General features: G+C 49.3%; 2 protein-coding genes across 6 annotated transcripts in view; one reads left to right on the top strand and one right to left on the bottom strand.

The window, feature by feature from the left end:
* Positions 1–781: 781 nt before the first annotated feature.
* DBI (diazepam binding inhibitor, acyl-CoA binding protein) lies at positions 782–6,032 on the bottom strand (the record flags this gene model as incomplete). The annotated part of the gene is given in 4 exon segments (NM_001082113.1): positions 782–1,067; positions 3,053–3,115; positions 4,905–5,022; positions 5,976–6,032. Coding segments are annotated over 4 exon segments (264 nt in total). The 5' UTR covers positions 5,985–6,032.
* A 66-nt stretch (positions 6,033–6,098) lies between these two features.
* C3H2orf76 (chromosome 3 C2orf76 homolog) overlaps positions 6,099–20,264 on the top strand; it is a 93,047-nt gene continuing 78,881 nt past the window's right edge. For 4 of the 5 annotated variants that reach the window (XM_070071021.2, XM_070071020.2, XM_002712379.6 and 1 more), the window contains exon 1: positions 6,159–6,229. The gene's annotated coding sequence lies outside the window, so the exon portion shown is untranslated. Of the gene's footprint in view, positions 6,230–20,264 lie in introns of all 5 variants that reach the window. The other variant, XM_089329334.1, reaches the window with a different exon arrangement.

Below are 20,264 nucleotides of genomic sequence, written 5' to 3'. Positions count from 1 at the left end.
GAGGCAAGGGCATCTGAACCAGGGCGATGTGCATCTGAAAGCTGGTTCTTAGTGTATGTCCTGGCCAGTTCTTCTCAGGCCCTGCTGTTCTGGGGACAAGGCTGAATGTCTAAGACCAGGGCACAGGCCCTAGAGAAGGAAGGAGATGAGGGCTACCTGGTCTCCGAGAGCTTCTCTGGAATCCTTGCCTGCCTCAGCTCCCCCACCTGCAAATGGGGACACTATCACCCCCAGCAGGACTGCAGCAGCCACCCAACAACCCATGCCCTCAGCGTCAAGCCCACACCTCACTGCTCTGCAACCTCCCCCTTATACCTGTATGTTGACCCCAGTGGGTACCTCTGGCCAAGCTCCCGTGGGGCCCTCGAGAATGCCTTGGGTCAGAGCAGAGGCACACTTCACTGCTACTGGCAGCTTCTTCTACCCTTGCTCACACATCAGGAATCACGGGGCTGGCTGGACCTCACAGAACTCAGGGAGTCCAAGATCATCAGTGTCCTACATAGAGGCTGGGAGTCCCTGCCCAGCATTCACCTGCCCCTCCTCAGTGTGGCTTCGATGGGGAAGAAAGGCCACTTCCATAATCCTTCTCCCCACCCAGAGGGAGCTCATACCAGGCTTGGGGACAGAGTGGCACCACCTGCCTGCCCCACACTCTGGTGAGTCTAGGGTAGGGCGAGCCATAACACTCTCGGGAAAATCTTTCCAAAGAGGAAGGGAGCATTGGTGATCAGAGGGGTGAATTATTTCAAGAGCCCAGACTACTGAAGACTTAGAGTAACAAATGAACTTTTAATGGATCTCGGATAAAAAACTACTCAGGGCAGGTCAATGAGCCGTTCAGCCCTCACTCTGCTAGAGCCCCATCTGAGGAGCCCTGGGACGTGGGGTTCGCTGGCTATTTCCATGCTGGCACACCCATCATCTGCAGTATTAGAAAAACAAGGCCTATTGGTTTAGTTAAGTGTGCGGCCGGGAGCATCATCCGGACCCTTAGATTCCGTACTTCTGCTTGAGCTCCTCCACTTTGTCCACGTACGCTCTCATGGCGCTCTCCTTGGAAGTCCCTGCGAGGAACCGACAAGAGTATTAGGCAAGGAGGCAGCAAGCAGGCTCAAGGACCCTAGACAGCTCCGGGGGGGGGGGGGGCAGTACGAGGGGATGCTCAGTGTCCCCCAGAGTCCTGGATCGCCAGGGCAGACTGTTGGGAGGTCCTCAGGTCATTGGGCGAGACCTTGGTCATTCTTGTGTGACCTCGAGTTCTTGCAAGGGGGCTGTGATGGAAGCCAGAGCCTGGGCCCCTCCACTCTGCTCCTCAACTGCCTCGTGACCCACTTCCCTCTGCCATCTGGACTGTGGACCCAAAACCGTGGGCTAAATCCACCTGCCTTTGCCTCCTAAGTCACTTGTCATGGGTATTTTGCACAGAGACACCTGCCAAGATTTAGCCTTAAAGGGGTGTAGCCTTGGCCGGCGCCGCGGCTCACAAGGCTAATCCTCTGCCTTGCGGCGCCAGCACACCAGGTTCTAGTCCTGGTGGGGGCGCCGGATTCTGTCCCGGTTGCCCCTCTTCCAGGCCAGCTCTCTGCTGTGGCCCGGGAGTGCAATGGAGGATGGCCCAAGTGCTTGGGCCCTGCACCCCATGGGAGACCAGGAGAAGCACCTGGCTCCTGCCTTTGGATCAGCACGGTGTGCCAGCCACAGTGCACCAGCTGTAGCGGCCATTGGAGGGTGAACCAACGGCAAAGGAAGACCTTTCTGTCTGTCACTCTCTCTCTCTCCCTGTCCACTCTGCCTGTCAAAAAAAAAAAAAAAAAAGAAAAAAGGGGGTGTAGCCTAGTGTTGTGACTGCCCCACTGAGCCCTGAGCTCATGGTGGGGGGGGTGAGGCTGGCTGGCCTGAGGTCTATGCCTGGCCTGCTAGCTACCCGTGTTCCCCAGCCGTGGGGCAGCAGCCAGGATGAGCCCCTAGGAGAGAGGCTGGGCCCTGCAGACAGGCAGGGGCCATCACCGCAGCAATTTCGCTGGTTCCCGTTCACTCTCCTGGTTGGCTTTGGCTTATCAAGTATTTCTGCACCAGGTTGGTATCTCCAGGAGCTTGTTAAGCAAAGCCAGCCGTGAAGAAGCCAAGCCGGCCAGCCTCTTCTCCTCTGACTACAGTGATGAGAAAAGTTTCGAGAACAGCAAGCGAAAGCAACTGCTACTTGGATGGGAATGAGGCAGGTCTTTGTCTTCCTGCTGTAGCACAAAGGACACTGAATGCGCTCCTCAGAGACGGGCTCACCCAGTTTCCTGGATGCTGGGGGGGGGGGGGCCAGGGGCGTGCTGGGAGCACCAGCAAGTACCTGGGGTTTGAGAACTGCCCGACGAGAATGGACGGGCGGGTGGGCGAGCGGGCATTCCCTCTGCGGTTACTTGGATATCCTAGGAGTGGATTCATTGTTTCGCAGCCCTTCCTGAATTCAAGGGTTTCTCATTTTGCAGGAGGACAGAGGGCTTATTCAGCGGCCGGCTAGCGAGGACACAAGCCGCCAGGAGCTTTGCTGCCAGCTTTTGGGTCTTGCTGGCACAGGTGGCACGTGACTAAGTAGGAGCTTGGAGACTTCTTGGCTGCCATCGCTCGGCACAGAATAGCTCCATTCACACAGCCTGCCAGCAGCTTGCCCCTGCATTAGCTCATTCCCTTCTTATACGCGCCCTCTGGCTGCAAGGGAACTGGGGAGGGCCTCTTGGGTGGGAGGGGGGCACTGTCTGGCCTTTTGGGGGAGGGAAGTGGTATAGGAGGAACCCATCGCTGATTCTGATCACACGCAGGGCCCACAACAAGTGCACCCCCCCATCCCCTCCAGCTGACACCCGTGCTCCGAGATGGTGCTTTATAGAAAAGGTATAAATGGTATTTAGAGAAAAAGTAGGTGGGCCAGGATGCCCCCTGCTGTGGCCCAGGCCTGGCCGGTTTCCGGGTGGGCCTCCTGGACTGCGTCTCTTATGCTTCATAAAGCAGTCCTCCACTGCCCAGCTTCACAGAGAGGGAGGCTGCTCAGGACAATTACCTTTCAGCTCGTTCCAGGCATCCCACTTGGCTTTGCCTTTGAGGTCCAACATCCCAGGCCGCTCTTAAATGAGAGAAGACGTTTAGATCTGCTTCCAGTTCCAACAGAGAACTTGTTATCAACTTTCTGGCCGCAAAAGTCATCTTTTATCAGACCTCCTGCTTCTAGGATCTGTCCTGGAGTTAAAGGTGCCTGGCATGGTGGGGCCTGCCTCACGAAACCCAGGTGTCCCGAAATCCAAACATAAAGATCAGCGAGAATAGGAGAAGAACTGCAACATCTCAGGCTTCCTCCCATGCGTGCTCTCGGCTGCAAGATTCCTCAGCTATAAGATTCCTCTCCCTGATGCACTGCTGTAACCATCTTCTAGGCGTCCTTGCCTGCAAGCTGTCTCTTCAAATCCTTGCTCCATTTTTCTGCCCAACCGTTAGTCTATTTCTTGCTGATCTGTGGGAGCTGTAACTGAGGGCGAGGTTTCTTTAAGTTACACCATGGTGTTTATGCTTACCAACCTGTTATCATCTGCAGTTGGGCAAGACTCACTACCTCTGTGCTGGCCAAGTTCACTGCCAGTGGCAGCGACGGCAGCGTCCACAGCCTGGAGCACTGCACCTGAGAGACCTTGAGTGGCCCGAGCACTTTTCGAGATGCACTCCAGGGACTCCTGGAGAAGCCTGCGGAATCCTCAGGAGAACCCCACAGTGGTATCCAGCAGCTATTTCTGCCTCAATGGAACCGTACATCGGTGACATCTGATTCGGAAGCCAACCAATACACGTGGCTACCAAGCCCCTGAAATGTGCTATACACGGACGCAGCCGAAGCCTGACCTCTTCATGCTATTTAATGGACTTATCTTCTATTAAAATTTGCAAAGCTGCACATGGCTCGTAGCTCCTGTACTGAAGAGTTCAGCCCTAGAGCGAACGGACATCTTCCTGACGGAGAGGTGACTGATTCCTGAGCCAGGCTACCCACACTCCTGTGAAAGCAAGTGGCTCGGCCAAAGCAGAGGCCAGAAAAGCAACTCAGCCCCTCTGGCCATCCCCACTTCACCTCTCCTTCCCCACAGCCCACAAAGCCACTGAAAAACTCTGCTCGGCCACAGACCTTGCTGTGCAACCAGGGCTTCGCTTTGCATTGCCTGTCATCCTTAGCTCTGGGCACTGCCTCCTGCTTCCAGCCAAGTGACCAGCCCACCTGCTCCACCCTCCACCCCAGCCACTGCAGCACAGGGGCTAAGTTTGCCTTTCTCCCACCCAGGAGCAGGGAGGTCTCTTTCCGTGCCACCATGGGCACCAAGTCTGAGTTTGCACGGACCTGCGTTGCTCTACTGACACACCCTCCTCTCGGGGACTTGGGGGCAGAAGCAACACTGCCCAAGGCGGGAGAGATAAGAGTATTACAAAACATGGTTGCCCAAAGCACAGCCTCAAAACACAGCACAGGATTTATGGAGAGGGAACAGTCATCAGGCTGCTGGCAGCAAAAGTGCTTCTCACCTGATGCACAAAGCCAGGTGCTTCTCCACTCCTGCCCTGCCATCAGATGGCCAAGTGCACCCACTTTGGTCCTGGCCCATCTAGGGCGGTGGCAGCACGGCTCAACACAGGTACTGTGCGTGAGCGTGTAGAGTGAGTCTCGTCCGAGCTGGGACCTTGGCTTCCTAGCTCACAGATGGGAGCCGCTGGTGATCACTGGTGAAGCCCTTTCAAAACCAGGATTTGAATTCTGCTCCCTGAGCCACTGAGAACCCATAGGGGCGCTCCCACAGACTGCCACTCAAGCTGCCAAGGCCACTGGCCGCGGCCTGCCTTGAAGAGTGGTGGCGCCTAACCTGGGCTCGGCATACCTGTGTTGACGTCACCCACGGTTGCCTGTTTGTAATGGCTGTAGATAAACAGCATCTCTGCGTCTGCTGGCTTGGTCTTGAGGTTCTTAACTTCCTCTGCAGCTTTCTCAAACTCAGCCTGAGTGGGCGGTTAAGGAAAGCAATGAGGGTCTGTTACAGGAGGAGAGGTGTTGAGTCTAGCCTCGCTTGAACCCGGCCCCCAGAGGGTGGGGATGGAGAGGGCAGACAGTCAGGCACTTCCTCCTGCAACACTGGTCGGGGAAGGGCAGCTCCCCGCCGCCACAGGGCAGTTAGAAAAGATCCTGCCCAACCCTGGGCAGTCTTGGGTCCTGAGCGCTCAGGTGCTGGAGGCAGCGGGGACTGCCTGCGAGCGAGGTGCACTCGGTGGGAAAGCTGCCCGGCCCACTTCGGGGAATGGTTCAGCCCTGCGGAGCCCTGGCTGGTGCACGGGGGGGGGGGGGTGGCAGGGCGTGCTCAGGACAGGGGAGGAGGGGACAGGGCCCGCGTGCTATGGGGTCAGCAGCAGGAGCCGCTGGGGCCGCGGGCGACCTCTGTCCCCGCGCCCAGCCCAGGGAAAGGCAAGTGGGAGGAGCCGAAAGGTCGCCCCGTAGAACTGGATCTTGGACAAGGTCTACACTGCAGCGAAGGGGGAGGGCTCACGTCCTTCTCCCCCGGCCGCGAATCCCCCTCTGGCGGCTGGCCTCCTGGACCTTTAGGTCCTCGCCCCGCCGCGACGCCCCGAGTCCGGCCATTCCTTTCGGATGGGGGCCTCCCTCCCTTCCCCTCGCACATCGTCCCCCGTCTTTCCATCTGGGACGTTCGCCTCCAATCATCGCCAAGTCCACCCCACGCGCGACCTTCCAGGCGCTGCGGGGCGGGCAGCAGCTCCAGAGGTCCCAACATGGAAAGTTCCGCTCACAAGGCTCGGCCCAAGGCATCCAGGCTGGGCAAGGGGCCAGGAGCAACCGCGAGCATTAAAGGGGGCGACCCTGAGGGATTCAGCTCGTGGAGACCCCACCCCGGCGTCCGGTCCCGCTGCATCTTTGCAGGCTGCCTGGGCACGCGTCGTACCTGAGACATGCTGGCCGCGATGCAAAAATCCCCGGGAGCCACGGAGAAGGCGAGAGACAGGAAGCAAGAGCGTAGGAGCGGACTGGCAAGCGCCTTTGCAAGTGCAGCCCTAGGCGTCCCAGCCCGGCTCGGGCGAGCGTCGAGCAGCCAATCAGAAGCCCGCTTTACTCTAGGGGCGTGTCCAGCCCCGCCCGAGCCCACGTGGGCCTGCTCGCGCACGCGCGGGCAGGAGCCGAAGGGGACGCCGGGAGCAGGTGGGGATCGCGGAAGTAGGGCGCGCTTGGCAGGGAGGGGTCGGGTCCTGGGGTTAGTCCCGGCCGATGGGGAGGGGGCGGGGGCCGAGAGCAGAGGGCTTTGGGTTTGTTTTCTTAAATCTAGTGCTCGGCGTGAAGATGCCGGAAGGTGCACCTCGGGATAGGTAACCTGTCTGCCCGGGTGTGGCGAGGGGGACCCTCTGCTGTCTGGGGGCTGCCGGGTGGTGGGATGCGGGACTGGCCCCCCAGAAAGGCCGAGCGGAGGTCTCTCACTCTGAACTCTGACCCTCCTGTGGCTCTGGGTTTCAGCCCTCTGTTGCACGTTCGTGTGCGTGGGGCCTTTCTCCATCCGGTTCATTAAGGGCCGGGGCAGTGCCCTACAGAACTGAGAAACGGTCGTAGCAGGTGTCCGTCAAACACTAGTTACATGAATGATGCTTTCTTCAGTCGCCAGTGTATTAGACCTTGGAAGACAGCAGTGGATCAAATACACGAATCCTTGCAATCATGGAAGTTACACTGGGGATAATAGTTAACATGATACTTAAACATTTTTACTTGAAAGGCAGTTACCAGCCGGCGCCGTGGCTCAATAGGCTAATCCTCCACCTTGCGGCGCCGGCACACCGGGTTCTAGTCCCGGTCGGGGCACCGGATTCTGTCCCGGTTGCCCCTCTTCCAGGCCAGCTCTCTGCTATGGCCAGGGAGTGCAGTGGAGGATGGCCCAGGTGCTTGGGCCCTGCACCCCATGGGAGACCAGGAAAAGCACCTGGATCCTGGCTCCTGCCATCGATCAGCGCGGTGCGCCGGCTGCAGCGGCGGCCATTGGAGGGTGAACCAACGGCAAAAGGAAGACCTTTCTCTCTCTGTCTCTCTCTCACTGTCCACTCTGGCTGTCAAAAAAAAAAAAAAAAAAAAAAAAAGAAAGGCAGTTACCAAGAAAGATCTTCTGTCCAGTAGTTCATTCCCCAAATGGCCCCAATAGCCTGGGCCAGGCCAAGCCAAAGGCAGGAGCCAGAAACTCCTTAGGGATCTCCCCTGTGGGTGCAGGGGCCCAAGGAGTTGGCCTGTCTTCCTCTGCTTTCCCAGGTGTATTAGCAGGGAGCTGGGTTGAAAGTGGAGTAGCTGAAACTCTGACTGGAGCTCCTGTGGGATGCTGGCATTACAGGCTTTGACATAACCCTCTGTGCCACACCGCAGTCCCCAAACAGGAGTTTAATGGAGTTTTTTAGGGCCATAGAGAATTGGACATTTATAGTTTTAAATGTGGGCTGGGTATTGAGGAAGGGTGGCATGTGAGAGAGCCCCTCAAGAAGGGGGAGGTACAGTCCCTCAGAGGGGTCTAAAGAGGGGAGTGGGGAATGAGGCAAAGAACAGAAAGAAATGTGGCTGGGGCGTTAAGGAGGTGAGGGGCTGGCGAGGTGCTGCAGAGCTTGGCCGCGCCAGCGACTTTGGCCTTGATCCTGAGTGAGGTGGGGAGACTGGGGGAAGGTCTTCGGGAGGTGCTTAGAGAGGCTGATCTCCATGGGAACAGACGGGGGCAGCTGCCCAGGTGGAGGGTGATGCTCCAGAGGCCAAAACAGTGGTTGCAAAGGAGCTGGTGAATGAGGGAGGTGATGGAAACGTTCCTGGCTCAGTCCTCTCGAGTTCCTAATTTCTGGCGAGAGGGGTGGGCTGTAAATCCCCACCCCCACTCCTCTACAGCTGTAGGTATACAGGAGGGAGGGCCAGGCATAACTTCCTGGAAGTGTAGGTCAGTATTTATGAAGTCTTGAGAAGTGGCAATAGGAAACACATCTAGACTCTTCAGTCTATGAATAACTTTGTCTAAGAAAGCAAAATGAAACAAATATTGGGAGTTAAATTTGGGGAAATTGTGTTTGAAGTGTTAAGAATCTAGAATGAGGGGTCGGGCTGTGGCATTGTAGGTAAAGCCTCTGCCTGCAGTGCTGGCATCCTATATGGGCGCCAGTTCATGTCCCAGGTACTCCTGATCCAGCTCTCTGCTATGGCCTGGGAAAACAGTGGAAGATGGAGCAAGTGCTTGGGCCCCTGTACCTATATGGGGACCCAGAAGAAGCTCCAGGTGCCTAAGCCCAGATCAGCCCAGCTCCAGCTGCTGCAGTCATTTGGGGAGTGAACCAGCAGATGGAAGACCTCTCTTTCTGTCTCACCCTCTGTCTGTAACTATGCCTCTCAAGTAAATAAGTCTTTTTCTTTTCTTTTTTTTTAACTTTTATTTAATGAATATAAATTTCCAAAGTACAGAATATTGATTACAATGGCTTCCCCCCCATAACGTCCCTCCAACCCGCAACCCTCCCCTTATCCACTCCCTCTCCCCTTCCATTCACATCAAAATTCATTTTCGATTCTCTTTATATACAGAAGATCAGTTTAGCATACATTAAGTAAAGATTTCAACAGTTTGCTCCCACACAGAAACATAAACTGAAAAATACTGTTTGAGTACTAGTTATAGCATTAAATCTCAATGTACAGCACATTAAGGACAAAGGTCCTACATGAGGAGTAAGTGCACAGTGACTCCTGTTGTTGACTTAACAAATTGACACTCTTGTTTATGGCATCAGTAATCACCCTAGGCTCTTGTCATGAGCTGCCAAGGCTATGGAAGCCCCCTGAGTTCACCGACTCTGATCATATTTAGACAAGGCCATGGTCAAAGTGGAAGTTCTCTCCTCCCTTCAGAGAAAGGTACCACCTTCTTTGATGACCCATTCTTTCCACTGGGATCTCACTCGTGGAGATCTTTCATTTAGGTTTTTTTTTTCCCCCCAGAGTGTCTTGGCTTTCCATGGCTGAAATACTCTCATGGGCATTTCAGCCGGATCCGCATGCCTTAAGGGCTGATTATGAGGCCAGAGTGCTGTTAGGACATTTGCCATTCTATGGGTCTGCTGTGTATCTCACTTCCCATGTTGGATCATTCTCTCCCTTTTTGATTCTATCAGCTAGTATTTGCAGACACTAGTCTTGTTTATGTGATCCCTTTGGTTCTTAGTCCTATCATTACGATCAATTGTGAACAGAAATTGATCACTGGGACTAGTGAGATGGCATTGGTACATGCCACCTCGATGGGATTGAATTCGAATCCCCTGGTATGTTTCTAACTCTACTGTTTGAGGTAAGTCAGCTTGAGCATGTCCCGAATTGCACATCTCTTCCCTCTCTTATTCCCACTCTTATATTTAACAGCGATCACTTTTCAGTTAAGTTTCAGCACTTAAGAAGAATTGTGTATTGATTACAATATTCAACCAAAAGTATTAAGTAGAACAAACAAAAAAATACTAAGAGGGATAACATATTAAGCTGCTTATCAACAGTCAGGGTGAGGGCTGATCAAGTCACCATTTCTCATAGTGTTCATTTCACTTTAACAGGTTTCCTCTTTGGTGCTCAGTTAGTTGTCACCTATCAAGGAGAACAAGTGGTATTTGTCCCTTTGGGATTGGCTTATTTCACTCAACATAATGTTTTCCAAATTCCTAACAGGGATCACTTTTCAGTTAAAATTTAAACACCTAAGAATAATTGTGTGTTAATTACAGAGTTCAACCAATGGTACTAGAACAAAAAAAATACTAAAATGGATAAAGTATTACATTGTACATCAACCGTCAGGACAAGAGCTGATCAAGTCACTGTTTCTCATAGTGTCCATTTCACTTCAACAAGTTTCCCCTTTGGTGCTCAGTTAGTTGTCGCCAATCAGGGAGAACATATGATATTTGTCCCTTTGGGACTGGCTTAATTCACTCAGCATGGTGTTTTCCAAATTCTATAATTATGCCTCTCAAGTAAATAAGTCTTAAAAAAAATCTAGAATGATGGTTCAGAGCATTTCCCCTCCCGCCTTGGGGGCCTAGACAGAAGCCTGGATTCATTTTTGCTGTTCCTATTGCAAATTTGAAAAGATGAAGGATCTTTCACAATGAAATTTTCCTTATCATTTTTCAAAGTTCATTTAATGTGATTGAGTTTGTTTTACAGATTTATTTATTTACTTTGAAAGTTAGTTACACAGAGAGAGAAGGAGAAGCAGAAAGAGAGAGGGAGAGAGAGAGAGAGAGAGAGAGAGGTCTTCCAACTGCTGGGTCACTTCCCCAATTGGCTGCAATGGCCGGAGGTGCATCGATCCAAAGCCAGGAGCCAGGAGCTTCCTCTGGGTCTTCTCTTGCGGGTACAGGGGCCCAAGGGTTTGGGCCATCTTCTACTGCTTTCCTAGGCCATAGCAGAGAGCTGGATCGGAAGTAGAGCAGCCAGATCTCGAACTAGCGCCCATTTGGGATGCTGGCACTGCAGGCAGCAGCATTACCTGCTGCGCCACAGTGCCGGCCCTGTGATTGAGTTTTGACCAGAGTTAAATATTGTAGAAAGCCAGGCTAGTGTTTGACATTAACTCCGCAGTCTTCAGTTTCAGTAGAGTTGGCTCAGTGAGTGCTTGTTAGGTTACGCTCCATGTTCCTGAAAGATTTTTTTCCCACACAGTGGCCTTGTGCCCAGAGGAGTTGCCAAATGTTACTAAAAGTTGGTGAACTTTGTTTCTTGTGAGAGCTGTGGGTACCGGGAAGCTGGGTGCTAAGTGACTTTTTATTATTATTATTATCATTAAAAAGCTTAATGTTTTTATTTGAGAGAGAAAGAGCTCCTATCTGCTGGTTCACTCCCCAGATGCCCACAACAGCCTTTGCCAGGAGCAAGTAGTGCAATTCAGGTCTTCCAGGTGAATGACAGGGACCCAGTTACTTGAGCCATCATTGCTGCTTCCTGGGGAATACGGAAGGAGGTAGCTGGAGCCAGGAGCTGGGTATACCTACGTGCTCTGACCTGGGACACAGGCCCTTAGTCCTGGACCAGCAGCCTGTTCACTGAATGATCTTGGGAAGGGGAGAAGAGAATGTTTCCTTGTTACAGGGCCTGCCCCGGGCCAAATTTCAAAATAGCCTAAGGCATGCTCTTTGGCCTACTTTTTGTCTCCTTGCCTCACTACTTAGTGTTTTTGGTGTCTCTGTCTATGGCCATGGCTGCCTTAAAGCTCTCTGCTTGGCATGTCAGCCCCAGGGAGTTGGGATGGTGCTCTGTGTTCAACATAAAGAAATGACAGCAAGCCAGCAGCTGTGGTTTCCTCCTCTCCTCCTCCTCCTCTTCTTCTTCTTCTTCTTTTTTTTTTTTTTTAATTTATGTGTGTATTTGAAGGGCAGAGTTACAGATAGAGTATGATAAGTTTTCTTTTTTGTTGTTGTTAAAGATTTTATTTATTTATTTATTTGAGAGATAGAGTTAGACAGTGAGAGGGAGAGACAGAGAGAAAGGTCTTCCATCCGCTGGTTCACTCCCCAAATGGCCGCAATGGCTGGAGCTTGGCTGATTTGAAGCCAGGAGCTTCATCTGGGTCTCCCACATGGGTGCAGGGGCCCAAGCACTTGGGCCTTTTGCTGCTGCTTTCCCAGACCACCAACAGGGAGCTGGATCAGAAGTGGAGCAGCCAGGACTCAACCGAGGCCCATATGGATGCTGGCACCGCAGGCAGCAGCTTTCCTACTAAACTTTGGTGCTGACCCCTGTGTTTCATGTTTAAAAATAAATATGCTTTTGCTCAACAACTTGTATGGGTTTTTTAGCCCACATTGCTATAGTATTGGAAAGGATACTTAGTCTTCATAATCCTGAGAAAGTACAAGGTCCTTAGCTCTGTGTATATCCTAGTTAGCAACTCTCACACCTTGTAATTATTTTATTTAGAATTATTTAAATTCACTCTGCTGTCTTGAGTTCACTCCCCTACGTAAGCCAGGGAAACTAGTGGTCACTGTGTATTGGTCACTGCTTTATCTCCAAGTGCCCAGTACTTAGGCACTTAACAAATGGTTGTTGAATGAGTAAAGTACTTTTCTCTCCATCAAGATTTGTTCCTTCTGATTGGCTGTGTGCTTGGAAATGAGCTAAGATTGAGATAACGAAACTGTGGGGTATAAGCAGGTGGACTCGGGTGCAAAGGCTGCTTTCGGCTTTGGAAGCAGAGCCCTCACGAGTAGTTAGAGAACCTTAACCAGCCAACTTGGCAGTGAGACCAGCCTTGCCAATCAGCAGGTCCTTGTTTCAGCTTGCTCTCACATCCCTGGGACACTGCTTTTGCCCGCCCACAGGGCCTCACTTGCTGGCTCCCAGCTGAAAGCCAAACTGGCAAGACATAAGATACAAACAGGTAAAAGCCACTTCTTGCCAGTGGGCGTGAAAAAGAGTTTAATATTTGGTTTCTCAGTATAAATGAAACCTCTAATTTCTGCAGGTAACCCAATCATTAGAAAATAAACAACGGTTCCAGGAGAGCTTTACTAGAAGGCAAGGGTTACAGTCTTCACAAATGATGAATTATCTACTTGCTGTGTGTTAACATTTTCTCGGAATGTGACTCCATGGCAGGGCTCCTGCAAAGCTGGGAGGGGACACTTGGGAAGTCTGGGACAGGAAAGGGGTGGTAGGGGAGGCAGGAGGCAAGAGACTTTCCTCTTAGCTGTTGGGGAGGAGGCCTGGCGGCTGGAGGACTTGCCTAGCCCGTCTCCTTTGGTCATTGTCAGCAAGGTGGGCAAGAGAGAAGGTGAGGTTGTTTGTGGCAGGCACCTGTATCATTTTCTTTTTCCCACCCTCCTGAATGTGCCCAGCTAAGGTGGCAGGCAGGGCGCCTTGAGACCCAGACGGCTTGGGCTGGGGGATCATGGTAGGGAAGTGCCCTAGGCTGACTGCGAGGAAGGAAAGGAAGAACTTAGACTGCTTGTCCCTGGGTTGGTCATGACTGGTCAGGTGCTGCCTGTGCTGTTTAGAAGTAGGAATAGTGAGGCATCTGATGAAGATATCTTCAGGCCAGTGGTTTAGATCTTGCTCAATCTCACTAGAAGTATCCATTATTTTCTAAATTGGCACTGTCTTCTGCATCTTTGTGTATTTCCCTGGCTCCAGGTTGCACATGACTAGGCCTCGTTAAATGCTTTGGAAGGAGGTTGCTAAAGTTAGGTTTTCTCAGTGAGCTCTTCTATCGCCTGTCAACAAGAAAATTGGAAAGACTAAAATCTGGTGACAGGTGCTTTGGCTGGTAATTCTGTTGGAGTGCAATGGCATCTACAAAATCCCCAGTTTTTATTTTGAGATATTGTAGATTCACATGCAGTTGTAAAAAATTAAAATACCTTCTACCCATTATTCAATTTCTCCCAATAGTAACAAGGTATAAAACCATACGTGATATGTAACACAATCAGCCCACTAATACTGATACAATTAAGTAAGTCGAGACAACATTTCCATCAAGGACATGTAACTGCCTTGTAACAGCCACAGCCACTTTGCTCCTGCCCATCCCTCTGTGCTGTGGCAATAGGAATTTCTTCTCTTATTTCTGCTTGTTTGTATGTTACATAAATGAAATGATGCAGTATGTAACTTTTAAAATCATGTTTTAAAAGACTTACTGATTTTATTTGAAAGCGTTTCAGGGAGATAGAGAAATCTTCCATGGCTGGCTCACTGCCCAGATGGCAGCAATAGCCAGGGCTGGGCCAGGCAGAAGCCAGGAGTGAGGAGCTTCTTCTGGGTCTCCCACATGTGTACTTGGGCCGTCTTCCACTGCTTTCCCAGGCACATTAGCAGGGAGCTGGATCTGGAGTGTAGCAGCCAGGACTCTAACCTGCAGTCATATAGGACTTTTTGTTTGTTTTTTGGTATACGCGCTATGTCAAGTTGAGGAAGTTACCCTCTTCCTTTTTTTTCTTAGAGTTCTTATCTTGAGTGGATTTTAATTTTTCTTAGAAATGTGTCAGATTCTTTTTCTGCATCAGTTGATTAAGAAAGTGATTTTTCTTCTTTAGCCTGTTAATATGGTGCTTTTCATTGGTTGAATTTCCAGTATTGAACTTTTTTTTTTTTTTTTTTTGACAGGCAGAGTTAGACCGTGAGAGAGAGGGAGACAGAGATAAAGGTCTTCCTTTTCCATTGGTTCACCCCCAAATGGCCGCTACGGCCAGCACTCTGTGGTGATCCAAAGCCAGGAGCCAGGTGCTTCCCCTGGTCTCCCATACGGGTGCAGGGCCCAAGCACTTGGGCCATCCTCCTCTGCCTTCCCGGGCCACAGCAGAGAGCTGGATTGGAAGAGGGGCAACCGGGACAGAATGTGGCGCCCCAACTGGGACTTTGAAAGTCAGAGTTACACAGAGAGGCAGAGAGGCAGAGAGACAGAGAGAACAAGAGAGAGAGAGGCCTTCCATCTACTGGTTCACTCCCCAGTCCGAAGCCAGGAGCCAGGAGCTTCTGGGTCTCTCATGCGGGTGCAGGGGCCCAAGGACTTGGGCCATCTTCTACTGCTTTCCCAGGCCGTAGCAGAGAGCTGGATTGGAAGTGGTGCAGCTGGGACTTGAACCGGCGCCCATATGGGATGCCGGCACTGCAGGCAGGAGCTTAACCCAGTATGCCACAGTGCCAGCCCCTGAACTTTTTTTCTATTGAGTTAGGAGCTTAGATGATTGACTTGAGACCTGTTCTCATTTCATATATGCATTTAATGCTGTTAATTCCTTCTTGGCACTGCTTTAACTATGTCACACAAGTTTTGTTAAGCTGTATTTTCATTTTCATTCAGTTAAGTGTGTTTTTAAATTCCCTTTGAAGTTTCCTTTTGGCCCAGGGCCTGTTTAGCTGACTGTTGCTTAGTTTCCAAGTGTTTGGAGATTTTCCTGATTGCTTTCTGGTTTTGGTTTTTAATTTGATTCCACTGTGACTCGAGAACCACACTGGGTGGTATCACTTCTTTAAATGTGTCATGTTTTCCCTATGGCCCAGGATGTGGTCTTCTTAGTGTAGATCCTGGGGGCACTAGAAAGAAGGTGCATTCTGCTGTTTTAGTGGGGTGTTCTATGAAGGTCCATTACAGTTTCCAGGAGGAGTGGTGCTGGTTAGTTCTTTTGTAGCCTTACTGCTGTTCTCCCTAGTTACTCTGTCAGTTGAACTCTCCAGCTGCATTTGTGCATTTGTGTATTTCTGTTGCATGTGTCTGCGTTAGGATTGCTATGTCTTGTACATGAACTCTTATCCATATAGAACGTCTCCCTGACTTTGGTCATTTCCTTGGTCTATCTGAAACTTACATAACTACTCTTGCATTCCTTTTTTGCTTTTTAATGAGGTAAAATGCGCGTATCATGAAATTAGCCATTAACCATTTCGAAGCCTTGGTTGGTTTCGTGGCATTTAGTACATTCACAGTGTTTGCAGCCATCACTTGTGTCTCGTTTTACACATTTTTATCCTCCAAAAGGAAACCCTGTGTTCATTGAGTGGTTAGTCCCCATTGCCCTTCCCTTTAGCCCTGGCAACCACCCATTTCTTTCTGTCTCTATGGGTTCACCTATTCCAGAAGCTTCATATAAGTAGAATCATATAATGTGTGACCTTTTGTGTATGACTTCTTCTGCTTAGCATAATGCCTTTGAGGGTTGTTCATGTGGTTGCACATGTCAGTGTTGCATGCCATTTCTTATGCTGAACTACTATTCTATTGTAGGGACATACTGCATCTTGTTGCTATCTCAACCTAGGGACATTTCAGTTCTTTCCTCCTTTTGGCTACTGTGAATAGTACTGCTGCTATGCACCCATGTATAATGTGTTTGTTTGGATACCTGTTTCTGATTCTCTTGCTTTCTTTTGAAATACATCTTTTTCCCAGTCCTCTTGTTGTGAGCTAGGTTGGGCCTAAATCCCAATTCCAGGCTCTTGTCTCTTCCGTAGAGAAGCATTCTAAGTACAGGCATTAAACACATGGTACAAAGTGATAAAGTTTATTTACAAAGTGAGGAAATCACACACCCACATGTGGGCATTGTTCAGGGAGAGTAGGCCAGGAAAGAAAAAGAGAGATTTTCACACCCTGCTTGCCCTGGGTCTACATGGGGAGAGAGAGAGAGAGAAAAGGGAATGAGTGAGCAAGCCATCCCTCCCCTTTAACCAGCCTTTTTAAGAACTTAGAGAGGTCAGCATTGTGGCATAGTGGGTAAAGTCACTGCCAGCAGTGCCAGCATCCCATATGGGTGCTGGTTCGAGTCTGCTCCACTTCTGATCCAGCTCTCTGATATGGCCTGGGAAAGCAGTAGAAGATGGCCTAAGTCCTTGGGCCTCTGCACCCTCCTGGGAGACCCAGAGGAAGCTCCTAGCTCCCAGCTTTAGATCAGCCCAGCACCAGCTGTTGCGGCCAGTTGGGGAGTGAACCAGCGGATGGAAGTCTTCTCTCTCTCTCTCTCTGCCTCTCCTTCTCTCTCTGTGTAATTCTGACTTTCAAATAAATAAATAAATCTTAAAAAAAAAAAGAACTTAGGAAAGGGGAGTGGTTATATAATACTGCCCTCAGATCCCGGTAATGGGAGGTACATCCTTGGGAAGGGGTCATTTGCTTGACAGGAGAGTGGTTGGGATTACATGGGGTGGGGGAGGTGTGGCTTCCAGCTCATGACCCTAATCTATCTATCCTGTATCACTTTTACTTTCTTTTTTTTTTTTCATTTAAAAAATAAGATTTATTTTGTTTATTTGAAAGGCAGAGTTACAGAGAGAGAGGAAGAGACAGAGAGAAAGATCTTCTATTTACTGGTTTACTCCCCAAATGGCTGCAACAGCCAGGGCTGGGCCAGGCCAAAGCCAGGAGCTAAGAGCTTCTTCTAGGTCTCCCATGTAGATGCAGGGGCCCAAGCACTTGGATCACCCTCTGCTGCTTTCCCAGGTGCATTAGCAGGGAGCTGGATCTGAAGTGGAGCAGCTAGGACTTGAACTGGTGCCCATGTGGGTTGCTGGGGTTGCAGGTGGCATCCTAACCCCCTGCACCACAGCACCAGCTCCATCAAAATATCTCTTCGTCACAAGTCCCTCTCTTCCATGTCCATGTAATCTTTTTTGTTGTTGTTTTTATTTAATGAATGCATTTTTTCATAAATACAAATTTTGGAATATAGTGTTTTTTTCCCCCATTTACTCCCCCCCCCCCAGCTCCCTTACGACCTCCCTCTCCCTCTCCCATCTCCTTCTTCATTACGGTTCATTTTTGGTATGACTTTATATACAGAGGACCAACTCTGCTAAGCATAGACTTCAACAGTTTGCACCCATGCACACACACAACATATAAAGTACGGTTTGGTGAGAAAATTTGCAGTCGATTCTCATATTACAGTTCATTAGGGACAGAGGTTCTACATGGGGAGCAAGTGCACAGTGATTACTGTTGTTCCTTTAACAATTAACACTCTTTTTTATGACGTCAGTGATCATCTGAGGCTCTTGCCATGGGCTGCCAAGGCTATGGAAGCCTTTTGTGACCATAGACTCCATCGGTATTTGGACACAGCCATAAGCAACGTGGATGTTCTTTCCTCTCTTCAGAGAGAGTGTATCCTTCTTTCATGACCCGTTCGTTCCTCTGAGGTCTCACAGAGGTCCTCTGTGTAGGATATTTTTTTGTCACAGTCTTGGCTTTCCATACCTGAAATGCTCTCGCAGGCCTTTCAGCCCGACCAGGAAGCCTTAATCACTTTTACTTTCAACTTGCCTATATTGTTCTTTGAAGTGAGTTTCTAGTATATAGCATATGAATGTGACCCTACTTTAAAAAGTTTGTGGGAAATGAAATTGAAAGAGAAATTTATTTTGGCATAAAAGATTAAAACCCATGCATTTGAGGACTCTTCAAAAAAATTCATGAGAAGTGTATATTGTGGAAGAACTATGCATGGTTTTCAAAAAATATTTTTGCACCAAAATAAACTTATCTTTTAATTTTTGGGAGTGCTCATATATAGTTGGGTCGTGTTTTTAAATCCAGTCCACCAATCCTTCTGTCTCTTAATTGTGTTAAATCATTTAGATTTAATATAATTATTGTTATATTAAGACTTGAACCTGCCATTTAAATTTTTGTTCCTTCTCTGTATTCTCTCTGCTGCCATTTCTGTTTTGGTGGTCTGTGAATATATTTTAGAATTTATTTTTGGTTTATAGTTTTTTTGCGTGTATTTTTTTAAGATTATTTATTTGAAAGAAATAGAGAGAGAGAGAGAGAGAGAGAGAGAGAGAGAGAGAGATTGATTCTATCTGCTGATTTGCTCCCCAAATAGCCACAAAGGCCAGGGCCCAGGGCTGAGGCAGACCAAAGCCAGGAGCCAGGAGCTTCTTCTGGGTCTCCCATGTAGGTACAGGGGCCTAAGCACTTGAGCCATCCTTGGCTGCATTCTCAGGTACATCAGCAGGAAGCTGGATCAGAAGTGGAGCATCCAGGACTTGAATTGGAGAGGATATGGGATGCCAGCACTGCAGGCAGAGGTTTAAGCTTCTATGTCACAGCGCTGGCCCCTGTGTGTATTTCTTTGTCTAGCTTTTTCTAGTGGTTCTATTGAGATATCTGTCCAGTCTACTAGGGTCATCATCTTATCATTTTACAGCTTGAATGAAGTGTAGAAGCCTTACCTTTCTTTAATAGCTATAAGTATTTCCTTTATATACATTAAGAATCTTACCAGTGTCATAATTTTTCTTTCTTTATATACATATACTTGTGGCTACTTTTGTTACAATTTAGAAAACTCAAGAGGAGAAAGATTATCTGTTGTACCAACCTATATTTTTGCTTAGTGTTCCTCCAGCCTGTTGTTCTGAAGTATCTTATCTTTACCACTTTTTTTTTTTTTTCTGTTTAAACTTCCTATATCCATCCTTTCAGGGGAGATAGGATGATGAATCTTCTGGGATTCTCTTTTTTTTCTTCTTCTGAGTTCTCTTTTCATTTCTGAGAAATCTTCACTAAGCATAGAATTCTGAACTGACGGTTTTTCTTTTAGCAGTAGAAGATGTTTTACCACTTCGTCTGGGCTTTCATAACTAAGGCAGAAGAACTCACTGTTGTTTGAATTGCTTTTCCCTATAAGTAATGTGTGTCTCCCCACTGTGTCCCCCAGCTGCTTTCAAAGCTTGTCTTTGTCTTTAGTGTTGAAGTTTGCATCTGATATGTTTTTGGTGTGGAATTTTTTTGGGTGGGGGGTTGTCCAGTTTGGGGTTCTTGTTAAGTGTGCAGGTTTCTATCTTTTACCAAATTTGGGAAGTTTTCAGCCATTATTTTTGGAGCTCCAACATTTTTTTTTTTTTTTGACAGGCAGAGTGGATAGTGAGAGAGAGAGACAGAGAGAAAGGTCTTCCTTTTGCCTTTGGTTCACCCTCCAATGGCCGTCGCGGCTGGCACACTGTGGCCGGCGCACCGCGCTGATCCAAAGGCAGGAGCCAGGTGCTTCTCCTGGTCTCCCATGGGGTGCAGGGCCCAAGCACCTGGGCCATCCTCCACTGCACTCCCGGGCCACAGCAGAGAGCTGGCCTGGAAGAGGGGCAACCGGGACAGAATCCGGCACCCCAACCGGGACTAGAACCCAGTGTGCCGGCGCCGCTAGGTGGAGGATTAGGCTATTGAGCCGCGGTGCCGGCCTCCAACATTTTTTAACCCCACCTTTTTAGAACTCTGATGACAACGAGTGTTACAACCCCACAGTTTTATTTTTTAGAAATTGTAAGTCTTTGTTCAAATTGGGTAATTTCTGTTGTTTCATCCTCCAGGCAACTTGTTCTTCCTTCTGTTCCCCTCCATCTACTGTTGATCCCATCCACTGAGCTTTTCTTTTTGGTTATTTTATTTTTTTAATTAAAAAATTTTCATCTTTCATTTCTTTGATGATATCTTTTAATTTTTCATTTGTTTCAGGCATATTTGTAGTTGCTCATTAACTTTAAAGTGTTTGTCCCGTTTTTCTAACATCTCTGTCATCTCGTTGTTGACATCTGTTGATTATCCCACAGGGACAATGCAGGGGTTTGTGTCACAGTCATGGTACCCCGTGTTTAGCTAATCTAAATCTTGGTGTTGGCAGAAGACGTGAGACTGCTGGGTCAGAGACCAAGGACTGTGGCGTAGCACAGCCAATAGATGAGT

This window comes from Oryctolagus cuniculus, chromosome 3 (genome assembly GCF_051225735.1).
Source record: "Oryctolagus cuniculus isolate XC-2025 breed Fujian yellow rabbit chromosome 3, ASM5122573v1, whole genome shotgun sequence".
Taxonomy (NCBI): domain Eukaryota; kingdom Metazoa; phylum Chordata; class Mammalia; order Lagomorpha; family Leporidae; genus Oryctolagus; species Oryctolagus cuniculus.
The sequence above is the reverse complement of the archived record's forward strand: the minus strand, read 5'-3'. Positions and strand labels throughout refer to the sequence as shown.